Here is a 14,096-nt window from a genome sequence, read left to right on the forward strand (position 1 = left end):
AAAAGATTTGATGGAGAAAAACCTACAAACAACTTGTTCAGATAGCCCAACATATCTTAAACCGATCAGACAGCTTATTAGCTCTTGGCATGCGTTCTTTTGGAATAGGAAGTCCCACCAACCTGAAGCTGCCACCGGTGTCACCGAACTCAACAGTGCCATAGCCGAGGCTGCAGCTCCTGCTTGGACATCAGCCCTCCAGATGAAGGATCAACATCAAGGAACAAACGGGTTGTTTGCGGATGCAGGGAGATGAGGTTTCTCATATGAGGAGAGGGGACAAGTGCCAGAAGGGAGGATCTCATGGCCACTGCTTTATTCTAGATCCTGTCCTTCCACAAGTTAGTGCAGATTGAGGCCCCCCTCCCGCCAATCCCCCAAACTTAAACCTTGCCCAACCAGATAGGTGGGCACCACTTAAATGCCTTAATTGATAGCAGAAGGTGAACCATTCAACCTTTTGCCCTGAAAATGTCTGGAGATTGGAGGAGGAATGGGCATCACCTCAGTGCCAACCAACATGATTATTTGCGCTTCCAAATACCATCCCTGAAAGTTCTCAGGAGTGCAAACTGTTACCCTTAATGATTAAAGAATGAAGTCATAGTACTGCGCATTAGAGCTTGTAAGAAGGCCTATGGTGTATTAGCGGTCATTAGCAGAGGGATTGAATTCAAGAGTCGTGAAGTGATGTTGCAACTGTACAGGACTTTGGTTAGGCCACATTTGGAGTACTGTGTGCAGTTCTGGTCGCCTCACTTTAGGAAAGATGTGGAAGCTTTGGAGAGGGTGCAGAGAAGATTTACCAGGATGTTGCCTGGAATGGAGAACAGGTTGTACGAGGATAGGTTGAGAGTGCTAGGCCTTTTCTCATTGGAACGGCGAAGGATGAGGGGTGACTTGATAGAGGTTTATAAGATGATCAGAGGAATAGATAGAGTAGACAGTCAGAAACTTTTTCCCCGGGTACAACAGAGTGTTACAAGGGGACAGAAATTTAAGGTGAAGGGTGGAAGGTATAGGGGAGATGTCAGGGGTGGGTTTTTTACCCAGAGAGTGGTGGGGGCATGGAATGCGCTGCCTGTGGGAGTGGTAGAGTCAGAATCTTTGGTGACCTTTAAGCGGCAATTGGATAGGTACATGGATGGGTGCTTAAGCTAGGACAAATGTTCGGCACAACATCGTGGGCCGAAGGGCCTGTTCTGTGCTGTATTGTTCTATGTTCTATTAGACAATATAAGCATTGATTTACAAAATTCTACTATCTGCAGGAAGCACTGACAAGAAGCCAGTTATATAAGAAAAAAATCACAGGCACTTTCTCCATAGTCAATGTTGCTATAGCTCCGGAGGGAGACAATTGGTACTGAGTTTAACCTAAGAATCACTATGCTAGGGGCAATGTTGAAAAGGCAGGGTCTTCATAGTGTCCTCAGATGGTACAGGAATTTAATTCTCACTATTAGCATTATGCTGCACTGCAATTTGGCTGCCCAAATATAGTGTGAGTGTCAATTAACTTCTTCACGCAAAGAGTGGTGCAGATATGGAATGGGCTGCCAGAGAAAGTGGTTGATGCAGGTACAATAGCAACATTTTAAAATAATTTGGACAGGTACAAGGATGGGAAGGGTTTAGAGGGATGTGGACCAAATGCGGGTAGTTGGAACTAGCTGAGTGGACACCATGGTCAACATGGACCCGTTTGGGTTGAAGGGACTGTTTCTATGCTGTATTACTCTATGACTCTATGACAGCAACTGAACTAACTAATCCCTGTAAGGCTGGTCATAGTTTTGCCGCTCTAATGAGCACCATTAAGGTCATTCAAGCTGAAGTTCTTTCTCAGTCATTCAAAATAACAAATGGAAAATTATAGTGAGTATTTTTCCTGCAGAAGCATAGTAAAAACACTGCAGCCATAGAGATAAGCACTGGTCCTGGGCCTCTATAGTGAAAGTAATGGACTGAGTGCCTCACAGAAGAAGAACTACTAAACGTCCTACAGGGGGAGCCTTGCACCAACCACTACAAACTGAGAACATTATACTAAATGTTATAGAGGGCAAATATTGAAGAGTACCACTTCACAGGAAGTTACCACACTGGGAGCTGTGAATGGAGAACTGCACAGAAGATGCATTACTCTAGGAGCCCAGGGGAGGGAGCATTACACTTGAAGCAAACCATGGTAAATCTGACCCAATGGAATTAGGATTAGGTACAATTCTCTATTTAGCCCATTCTCCAGTACCTTTTCCAGTTAAGCACACCCAATGCCTCAATAGGAGCTGCCTAGGGAATGGTATTAACTTAAAGGTGACATGCATATTTACAGCCTGTTGTGCTCAGTCATGTGCAAAGCAAGGATCTGCATTTATTTTTCTTTTGTTTTGAAAAGCATTGTGCTCACGATGGTGAGGGATGCTGCCAGAGAATGGAATAACCAGGTATCACCCCCAACAATATGTTTCAGCAGCTTCAACATCAAAACAACAACCCCTTCTGCACAATTCGTTTCATAAGCCTCTTGGAGTAGAATCATGTAATTAGTACCAAATGAGAAACAAGTCTTTAGGGCCGTTGTGATGTCTACCTTTGGGCTTGAAGGTGTGGGTTCAAGTCCCACCAACTCCAGATGTATGTCACAACATGTCTAAACAGGTCCTTGATCAACATTGGGGCAGCATGGTGGCTCAGTGGCTGGCACTGCTGCCTCCAGTGCCAGGAACAAGGATTCGATTGCACCCTCGGGCAATTGTCTGTGTGGAGTTTGCAAATTTTCCCTGTGTCTGCATGGGTTTCCTCCCACAGTCCAAAGATGTGCAGGTTAGATGGATTAGCCATGGGAAATGCAAGGTACAGGGATAGGGTAGATGGTTGGTCTTGGGTGGGATGTCCTTTGGAAAAATGGTGTGGACTTTATGGAGAAAGTGAGGTCTGCAGATGCTGGAGATCAGAGATGGAAATGTGTTGCTGGAGAAGCGCAGCAGGTCAGGCAGCATCTAGGGAACAGGAGAATCGACGTTTCGGGCATTAGCCCTTCTTCAGGAATGCAGGAGGTTGTTGCGAGTGGTGCAAAAATTTGTTCCTCTGAGATGTATAAGAAGGGGTAAGCTTAAGGAATCTCCTGTTCCCTAGATGCTGCCTGACCTGCTGCGCTTCTCCAGCAACACATTTCCATCTGTGGACTTTATGGGCCAAATGAGCTGCTTCCACACTGTAAGGATTTGATAATAATCTGATTTGGAATTTGATTGAGAATGTCTAATTGCCTTTTGTATAGGACTTTCCAAAAATCAGATGGAGGAAAATCAGATGGAGGTAGCTGAGATCAAAGACTAGAATCTAAATCCCACCGCAGCATCCAGGTGGCAGGAGAAAAAGGACTATAATAAATGTAAATATCAATCAGAAGGTGATGCAAGTCCTGCAAAGACCATCTCATCCACCCTTACTCCCAGAAATGTATTTAAAGTTCGTGTGTTATAGCTCATGACAACTTTACCCAGAGAGGAAACTGACTGTAAAACAAAATAGGCAAGGGAATAATAAAGAATAAATAGGCCCGTGAAAAGAGAAGGCAATAGCTGTATTATCTACAGATAATCTAAATAAATAGCACAAATATAAAGGAAAGAACTTGTGTTCCATGATGCTTGGGGGGATGCCACAAAGTGCTTAAAAGCCAAAGAATTGCTTCCAAAGCATAGATATTCTTGAAATAAGAGTTATCATAGAAACTAATTTGCATAGAGCAAGCCAACACAAGCAACAATTAAATGCACAACCAATTGGCCTGATTAGTGGCTCTGGCTTTAGGGATAGATATTACTCAGGACACAAATTTGTAACCAAAATGAGTCTCAGATAAAAAAAGACTGCAACAGAGGTGACAGACCCATATAAACAACTGAGTTCCTTAACAACAAAACTAGGACACACCACACAACACTAGCTATTTAAGAGGTGGGCAAACATGATATCCTAATGTCTGTGGACTTTGAGTCTAATTAGAAGTTTCACTGGTTGAGTGGTGTGGTTTGGATCTTAATTCATTCTGCAAAATCTATCATGATAGATTTTATTCTTTACTATATTTGGGGTAGACTCAATTCCCAGGCACAGCAGGAGAAAATGGAGACAGAAACCGAGCTTGACATAACTGATAAAACACAAGAATATGTTCCTATTGGTTTTTCTCATGAGGTATACAAGTAAAGAGGTATCTCAAGGAGCTGTTTAGGGGTTTATTGAGACCCTCCAAAGACTAGAAAGCCTGCATGTGTCTTGGAAGAAGCTCAAAATCCAAGATAGATATAAATAGGTAGCCCACACATTGCCCACAAGGATCATCAAATCTCACTGCCTTTACAAGAGGCCTAGAGCCTGATAGCCTGGAGTATAGCTACAAGACTTAGACCTACATCTCAGGGAATCAAGGAATTATGGGGAGCTGGCAGGAAGCTTGAGTTTAAGGCCAAGACCAGCCATGATCATATTGAACGATGATGCAGGATTGCACCTTGAGTTGCATGGTATATTCTCACTCCTATCTTGTTTTCTTATGTTGTCCCTTTCAGAAGGAAGTCCAGACATAGAAGGATATTTGTCAAGAGTGTGGTGCTGGAAAAGCATAGCAGGTCAGGCAGCATCCGAGGAGCAGGAGAATCGACATTTTAGATAAGGGCCCTTCATCAAGCATGAGGCTTGAGAGTCGAGGTGGAGGAAAGATAAAAGGGATGGAGGTGGGGCTGGGGGCAATGTAACTGAGAGTGTGATAGGTAGGCCAGAGGTGGCGATAATGGTGATAGGACAGAGAGGAGGGTGCAGCAGATAGGTGGGAAGGAAGATGGACAGGTAGGACAGTGCTGAGTTGGAAGGTTGGAACTGGGATAAGGTTGGGGGAGGGGAAATGAGGAAACTGGTGAAATCCACATTGATGCCATGTAATTGGAGGGTCCCAAGGCAGAAGATAAGGCAGTCTTCCTCCAGGCATCGGGTGGTGAGGGTGTGGCAATGGAGGAGGCCCAGGACTTACATGTTCTTGGCAGAGAGGGAGGGGGAGTTGAAGTGTTTGGCCACAGGGCAGTGGAGTTGGTTGGTGAGGGTGTCCTGGAGATGTTCTCTGAAGAGCTCTGCAAGTAGGCATCCTGTCTCCCCAATGTGAAGGAGACCACATCGGGAGCAACCCACCTTATCCCAGTTAAAATCCTGGGCCTCCTCCATCACTACACTCTCACCACCTGATGCCTGGAGGAATAACACCTCATCTTCTGCCTTGGGACCCTCCAACTACATGGCATAAATATGGATTTCACCAGTTTCCTCATTTCCCCTACCCCCAACTTCTTCCAGTTCCAACCTTTCAACTTGATACCGCCCTCACGAAGTGTCCTACCTGTCCATCATCCTTCCCACCTATCCGCTCCACCCTCCTTTTCAACCTATCACCATTACTCCCACATCTGTCTACCTATCACACTCTCAGCTACCTTCACCCCAGCCCCACCTCCCTCCCATTTATCTCTCCACTACCTCGGCTTACAGTCTCACTCCTGATGAAGGGTCCTTGCCCGAAACGTCGATTCTCCTGCTCCTCGGATGCTGCCTGACCTGCTTTGCTCTTCCAGCACCCCACTCTCGACTCTGATCTCCAGCATCTGCAGTCTTCGCTTTCACATATGAGAACAGTTGACTGAGCCAGGAAATCAATGCACTGCTTTATGTGTAAAGACACACCTCCTGTATGTGGGATCTGTTGAATAATCTGCACACGAGCCAAGAGAAAAGCTAACCTCACTCTTTCATCAGCCTCATACTGAACTCACTATCTGAGGAATGATATTGGACAAACAAGCCCTGTGTCAGATGTATAGGCAGCAGCTAGAGATCTTAAACAGTGTACGATGGCAGTTGTTTTTGATAATATATAACCAAGTTTTATAAATCAGATAATTGACACTTTTGATAAATGGCTGGCTAGATAATAAATTAAATATCTTTCATATAAACTAAAAATATTTTCAAAACTTAACATTTTAATCACAAAGTGTAATTTCAGGCCAAGTATTTTATTAAGAAAACTATTAACTGTTGTTACTACCATTAGCTGCAGTTTGTGTTTAATTATTAGTGAATACATAATAAATGTAAAATTCTACATACCTAAAACCACCACACAGAATTCAATTCCTCTCAGCTTTGATGTACAAATGACTACCACATAGTTAGGTACTTTCTGGTGTAGATGGACATCACCAAAAGTTCTTAAGGTCTCTGAAATGCCTTCTGCCAGGGAGTTTTGAGTAAAAACGACTTGCACCAAATCTCGTGAAACACTGGCAGCAAGTCGAGCGAGCCAGGGTAATTGTCCTGGAGACACGGTGGAAGAAGGGCTTCCCATTTGTAAGGATCTATCTTTAAGGCTTGAGTCCTGTATTGCTTTTAACATAATCTGTTCAAACTCTTCCCTTAGAGGCATCTGGTCTGGACCTGAAATAAGCAAACATACTCCCATTATTAAAGTTTCAAATAATCAAATGTAGCCAGATAACTGCATTTCGGGCCAATGCCTTAACTTCTGATGTGTTTTGCCTTATGGTATCTACAAAGGAGACAAGATGTTAAAATGTTCCATTGCCTTGCTGAACCCATAGTGTGCACCTTCCTCTGCTTCAAATATCTCATCAATGTCATCTTCCAGGATACTTAGCATTTAGAAATGTGAAGTGCATGATTTACATATATTTTAATATTTATTTTACAGTTTGGATTTTGAACTAGTGGCATGCAGGTTATGATCTATGCATAAGAGGGGTTTTAATGATTAACTTGACAATATTTCTGGAACTATGATTTTTTTTTAGACTAGCATGCAAGAGTGTCCCTAGGTAATAACTGGAAGCTATCAAGCCAGATTTCATATTGGGATCTGAACTGTCCAATAATATCATCAGCAGGGGTCATAACAGACGAGATAGGTAACATAGTAGGAACAAAATAGAATAGAATAAAGAAAAGGGATAGCTCCAATAATAAAGTACAGGATGAAGACAGTAGAGAGAAAGGATCTCTGCTCAAAAAAATCAAGAAGTAGAATCCGTTTGGGTGAAGTTTACAAATGAACGATAGCAGCAGTGGTGAGTTATAAACTTCTTAAGAGTAGATGCAGTTTCGGGCAATCATACATCAAGCAATTAGAAATACTTTGCTCTCCAGATAAACTGCAAAAACAAAATTTGCAATATTACTATGATGGACAAGTTCATGAGTGTATGCAAGATAGTCTTCTTGACTAATATCTCGAGGAACCAATGAGGGAACAAACTATTTTGGATGTAGCCTTGTGCAATAAAAATGGTTAAAATTAATAAACTTTTGGAAAAAGGACTGCTAGATAGAATGATTGTAACATGAGTGAGTGTTACTTTGAGTTTTAAAGTGATTTAGTGAAGCCTCAAACTACTTCATTAAATCTAAAGAAAGTATACTATGTAGATATAAAGTGGGGAGTTGTCTTAGATAAATTGGGAAAATACAGTGTGCTTTGATTCAGTCAGCAGCACACATGTTTCTAACCAAAGAGAATTTGAGTCCAAGCCCCAATCTAGAATTTGACTGTAAAAGTCAAGGCAGCACTCCAATATAGGAGAAAGTGAGGACTGCAGATGCTGGAGATCAGAGCTGAAAATGTGTTGCTGGAAAAGCACAGCAGGTCAGGCAGCATCCAAGGAGCAGGAGAATCGACGTTTCGGGCATGAGCCTTTCTTCAGGAATGAGGAAAGTGTGCCAAGCAGGCTAAGATAAAAGATAGGGAGGAGGGACTTGGGGGAGGGGCGTTGGAAATGCGATAGGTGGAAGGAGGTTAAGGTGAGGGCGATAAGGTGAGAGCACTCCAATATAGGAAAAGAGTTCATTCCTTCTTAAATTAGAATGTCACATCTATCACATGTGCAAAGACAGTAAAGCTATTGAATGCTTCTTTCAGTCTCCCACTGCAATTTCAGTCAAATCCTCTCTCACTGACCCTGCAAAGTGCAGTAGGATCAAGAGTGGAAAGCACCAGGTCATTTCTCGATAATAATCAATCACACTTCAGAACCATTGTTTTCAGCAATAAATATTTTCCAACCTCACTGGAAAGTAAAAGAAAAAGAAAAAGAATGAGTATAACCTTATATCTCTTTAAAAGAAAACTGAAATCTTACCCAGATGAATCAGATATTGTATTGTCAACAGGATCATGTTTTCCACAGTTAGGGTCTGGCTGTTGGAGATTCCTAGCTGTTCCAGTTCAACTGAAGTCAGTTGTGGAAACTTGTAACAATTCACAAGTAGAGGACTCACTACAATATCACCAACATTGCCATAAAAATATGGTAAAGTGCCATAACCTGCAAAACACCAGAAATATGTTATTGTTTCCTTAACACCCAATATCAAATCCAATTGTCTAGATTTGGGTAGATCACAAATATATTTGCTCTGGTTCAAGGGCGATCACTTAACTTTTAAAATGAAACTCAAAACTTTCAGTTGTTAACTGAAAGAACTCTATTACAAAGCTTCATGTTTAAGTAAAATACTAAACAAAACAAGTACTATTAATTTAGTGTTAAATACATTTTATAAATGCTGAGATGTTACATCAAAAATCTCAATAGACTATCCCCATTGTTTTCCATTCTACCATAAAAATTCCCATATAATTTCCAAGATCTTGAAGGGCTTTCAGTTCTCCTCCTGGGGCCAAACCAAAAAGTGTGCCACAGCTCTCATCAAGTCACTTGATTTTTCCCAGTTTCACAGCTCAGTATTTAGATTTCAAGAGGGGTCTGCCAAGGTTTTTCTTGAGCATTATCAGTCAGATTTTATCATTTTAATTCCTTTTAAAACTGTACTTTTCATTCTTAAATGGGCTCCACTTACAATTTCCACTTAATAATTCAAGATCAGGAACACCCCTGGTTCCTGATGGTCTCTAATTTCTTTGTTCTAGCTGTCTTCAAATATTGCTTGTGGCAGCTTTACCTCCTTCTGCCTGTGTTTGTCAGAAAACATGCACGTAAATCCAAACACAAAAGAAACCTCCATGTATAGCCTATCTCCATAACAATGTGGCATACTCAAGGTTTCTAACAGAAACATAAGTTAATTATATTTCACCTTCAGAACAGAAGATATCAGCCCTTTCACTGAACTTACTGTTTCCATCAAGAAACCAGAGCGCACCAATTACATTTGGCTTCTTTGATCTGGAAAATCTACTTGAATAATTTTGGGCGGCACGGTGGCACAGTGGTTAGCTCTGCTGCCTCACAGCGCCTGAGACCTGGGTTCAATTCCCGTCTCAGGCAACTGTCTGTGTGGTGTTTGCACATTCTCCCTGAGTCTGCGTGGGTTTCTCCGGGTGCTCCAGTTTCCTCCCACGTTCCAAAAATGTGCAGGTTAGGTGAATTGGCCATGTTAAATTGCCCTAGTGTTAGGTGAGGGGGTAAATGTAGGGGAATGGGTCTGGGTGGGTTGCTCATTGGAGGATTGGTGTGGACTTGTTGGGCCGAAGGGCGTGTTTCTACACTGTAAGTAATCTAATAATTGAAACCTTTCTCGTTTACATTTCAAGTTCAAAAAATTATCCGAGCTCTTTTGAAATAAACTGGTATCTGCAGAACAGTAGTCTTCAGAATCTTTGGTGTGGATATCTTTTACCATCGTCCCAACAATGTAATATAGCTTTTCCTTACAATACATCTCTCCAAGTCTGTATTAATTGTAACTACTTCGGGGTTGTACACCAGTTTCTCAATCAAATATTTCTAGTTTCCAATTCTTAAAACTAGAAATTATATCACAAAAACACATAGATTATATCAAGTTAAAATGTTTTGAATCTTATACATTAAACTCCAGAAGAACTTTTCTATCATTAAATCAATAGAAGAATAGCCACATTCATGAGGTAAATGGGCTAAGTGCTACTGAGGTGTGGCGATCAGACAGCCCCTGCATTAATCCCTATTCCAAGGGAATTATATTTAATTTCAGTCAGCACAGTGGCTAAGTTAGAATGGAAATAAGGTAAGTCAAGGTTGCTGTCCCTGGTTGTGATCAGTAACTTCACTTTGACGCATAGCTATCACTTACAATTAGCAACAACCAAACAAAATCCAGATATACAAATGCTGAACAGGGCATGGGAGGTATTACAATGAGATTCCATGTTATAAAAACTAAACACCATTTTTCACTTGAGCAATTCCAATCCTCCAGAAGACTTACTTTCATCATCATGAGACAAGGTCAACTTTAAGTTCACAAATTTGGTTATTTATAAGTTGTTAAACCATAGTAGACAAAGAAATATGTGAAATGACTCTTCACACATTATAACTTGATCCTGTATCCATTCTTATAACAAATAGATCATATGTCACACAAGCAGGCTAAAATCATGTACTTTCCTTGGCCAAACATGTAAATCCTACTATCCTTTGAAGAAGAAGGTAGAAAATAATATCTTAAAATATACATTAAAGTTCTGGAGGACGGTTTGCTCGCTGAGCTGGAAGGTTTGTGTTTTCAGACAATTCATCACCATACTAGGTAACATCATCAATGAGCCTCCAGATGAAGCACTGGTGGCATGGCCCACTTTCTATTTATGTGTTTAGGTTTCCTTGGGTTGGTGATGTCATTTCCTGTGATGTCCTTTCCTGTTCTTTTCTCAGAGGGTGGTAAATGGGGTCTAAGTCAATGTGTTTGTTGATAGAGTTCTGGTTGGAATGCCATGCTCCTAGGAATTCTCGTGTGTGTCTCTGTTTGGCTTGTCCTAGGATGGATGTGTTGTCCCAGTCGAAATGGTGTCCTTCCTCATCTGTATGTAAGGATATTAGTGAATGTGAGTTATGTCTTTTTGTGGCTAGTTGATGTTCATGAATCCTGGTGGCAAGGTTTCTGCCTGTTTGTCCAATGTAGTGTTTGTTACAGTTCTTGCAAGGTATTTTGTAAATAACATTAGTTTGTTTGTTGTCTGTATCGGGTCTTCCAAGTTCATTAGCTGCTGTTTTAGTATGTTGGTAGATTTGTGGGCTACCATGATGCCAAGAGGTCTGAGTAGCCTGGCAGTCATTTCTGAGATGTCTTTGATATAGGGGAGAGTGGTTAGGGTTTCTGGATGTTTGCTGGGGTTTGTTGCTGAGAAATTAGCGGACTGTGTTCATTGAGTACCCGTTCTTTTTGAATAAACTGTATAGGTGATTTTTCTCTCCTCTGTGTAGTTCCTCTGTGCTGCAGTGTGTGATGGCTTGTTGAAATAATGCTATAATGAGGCTTTGTAAATGAGTGTTGGGATGATAGCCACCACACAATGAAGCACAGAGGAACTACGCAGAGGAAAGGTAAATCACCTATACAGCGTATTCAAAAAGAACGGGTACCCAATGAACACAGTCCACCAATTTCTCAGCAACAAACTCCAACAAGCAGACAAAACATGTCCAGAAACCTTAGCCACTCTCCCCTACATCAAAGACATCACGGAAATGACTGCCAGACTACTCAAACCCTTGGCATCATGATAGCCCACAAACCGACCAACATACTAAAACAGCAGCTAATGAACTTGAAAGACCTTCTACAGACAACAAACAAAACTAATGTCATTACAAAATACCTTACAAGAATTGTGACAAACAGGTAGAAAACTAGCTACCAGGATACGTGAACATCAACTAGCCACAATAAGACATGACCCACTCTCACTAGTATCCTTACATACAGATGAGGAAGGACACCACTTCGACTGGGACAACAAATCCACCCTAGGACACGCCAAACAGAGACACGCACGAGAATTCTAAGAAGCATGGCATTCCAACCTGAAATCTATCAACAAACACATTTACTTGGATCCCATTTACCACCCCCTGAGAAAAAGAACAGGAAATGCATCACCACAGGAAAGGACATCACCAACCCAAGGAAACCTAAACACAAATAGAAAGCGGGCCATGCCACCAGCGCTTCATCTGGAGGCTCACTGATGTTACCTAATATGGTGATGAAACATCTGAAAACAAACCTTCCAGTTCAGCGCGCAAATCAAATCCAGAACCTTAACCTGAGCTACCAATTTTCTCAAAACTTGCTAATACATTAAAGTCTAATACCCAAAGAACCAGATTACACGGTGGAATATACTTGTCCTGAAATCAAACACAGAGAAATCAAAGAATCTCTACAGTGTGGAAGCAGGCCATTCGGCCCATCGAGTCCACACCAATCCTCCAAAGAATATCCAGATTGAGCCCCCAACCCTATCCCTGTAACCCTGATATCCCATGGCTAATCCACCTAGTCTGCACATCCTTGGATACTATGGGCAATTTGGCATAACTAATCCACCTAAACTGCACATCTTTGCAATTTTTTTTCAGATAGCAGAGATAAATTTTGAATTACTGTGGCATAAGTGATGTGTTTGTTTTCATTAAATCAAAAAAAATCAATAACCTTCATTCAGCAAGGTCGTTGTACAGGGAACATGATACTAATAGTTGTACAGTTTTTATATTGAGTGGTACAATGGATTATAGGACCCTGAGAAAAAGAAATAGTAGCATGAATAAACCATATAACCAAATGAGACTGCTCCAGCATTTGACTGGATAATGGCCGACCATCAATTCCAATTTCCCGCCTGTTCCTATTTCCCTCAAGATCAAAAGCTGGCTCAGCCTTAAAGGATTCAATGCTGTAGTATCCCCAAACTTATGGGTAGAAAACTTCTCAGATTTAAAACTGTTTGAACAAAATAGTTTCTCATCTCAGTCCTAAATGATCAAAACCTTACCCCAAGACTTTGCTTCATGTTTAGATTCCTTGACCAACATAAATAATCTCTCTGCTTCTATACAATTCCTTCAGAATCTTGTATATCACAATCAGAAATATGATCAGCAGGTAATGCTTCATGATGCTTGTATAAACTTAATAAGTATCCCCTTCATTAAAATACAATGCAGCCCATCTTATTTTAATTTAATTAAAATATTTTAAAACACAAACCCCTTGACATGAAATTTCTAGTGAGGAATAATTAAGCAATGATTTTGTAAATGTTAGATCAAGAATTGCATGAAAGTTACATACCTATCAGAATAACAGGTCTCACTCCAGAGCTGCTTAATAAATTTTCAGGGATGATAACAGTTTCCCCTGCAGGGATTGCTTGCGGCTGCAAAACTCCGGCTACGATTGACTGAGGAACAGGAACGGGGAGCAAAGCATCTATGCAGATAAACAGTAATGAAATAAAGCAGTTTTAATGTTGCTGAAAAAGCTCATGTTAAAAAGAATATATGACCAAAGTAAAATGTTTTCTGGAACATGATACCCAATTGAAAATGTTTACAAGCCATGATAGCATGTGGTACTATCAAAGTATACTAATAGGCTCTAGGTCACACATATTGTCTACAACCAAGACTTCTCAGAGGTCAATGCTTGTCTCAATTTGCCACTGTGTTGCACAATTAGAAACATACACATCATTAAAGCGTAGTGCTTTTCGGGGAGTAAAGTGAAAAATGTCATGTGTCCTTCTGAGGTATCAGTGATTGGACCAGCGTGGCAGCTGACAGTGTAAACCAGGCAGGGTAAATCTGCTCCAAGACATCTTGAAATAGTGAAAAAGGCTGGCTCTATGGCAAGTTCAATAGTTAAAATGGAACTACATCTTAGTGTTGTCTGGTTGCCCACATTTCACAGTGTTAAAATTACAATTGATCCATCATGTCTTTAAACTCATAACCTCAGTCAGGCTGGGTCAGAGAGTAAGGTATGCTGGGTGAACAAGACTGGAAGGATGTTAGGTTATGGGCAACAGAATTTTAGATAAGCTATTTAGAGTGGAAGTTGGAACATTGGACAAGTGGACATTTCTATTCATCGAGCACTGTAACAAATCAAAGACAGTGGAAGGATTGAGAGAAGTGGCAGTGAGGTGAGTATCATCAGTGTATCTGATGAACCTGATGGTGTGCTTTCAGATGATGTCACAAGGGACATATAGGTTTAAAGGATACACTAATTAT

At 41.1% G+C, this 14,096-nt stretch overlaps 1 protein-coding gene across 4 annotated transcripts in view; it reads right to left on the reverse strand.

Annotated features, from left to right (window-relative positions):
* The window catches only part of greb1l (GREB1 like retinoic acid receptor coactivator), a 348,765-nt gene that overhangs the window by 86,387 nt on the left and 248,282 nt on the right, over window positions 1-14,096 (reverse strand). For all 4 annotated transcript variants that reach the window (XM_043688240.1, XM_043688239.1, XM_043688237.1 and 1 more), the window contains 3 exons: window positions 13,153-13,290; window positions 8,211-8,396; window positions 6,169-6,495 (listed from right to left, as the gene is read on the reverse strand). In XM_043688240.1, the coding sequence (XP_043544175.1) occupies window positions 6,169-6,495; window positions 8,211-8,396; window positions 13,153-13,290 (651 nt within the window). The remainder of the gene's footprint in view (window positions 1-6,168; window positions 6,496-8,210; window positions 8,397-13,152; window positions 13,291-14,096) is intronic.

The sequence above is a fragment of the Chiloscyllium plagiosum genome, chromosome 4 (genome assembly GCF_004010195.1).
Source record: "Chiloscyllium plagiosum isolate BGI_BamShark_2017 chromosome 4, ASM401019v2, whole genome shotgun sequence".
Classification (NCBI taxonomy): Eukaryota; Metazoa; Chordata; class Chondrichthyes; order Orectolobiformes; family Hemiscylliidae; genus Chiloscyllium; species Chiloscyllium plagiosum.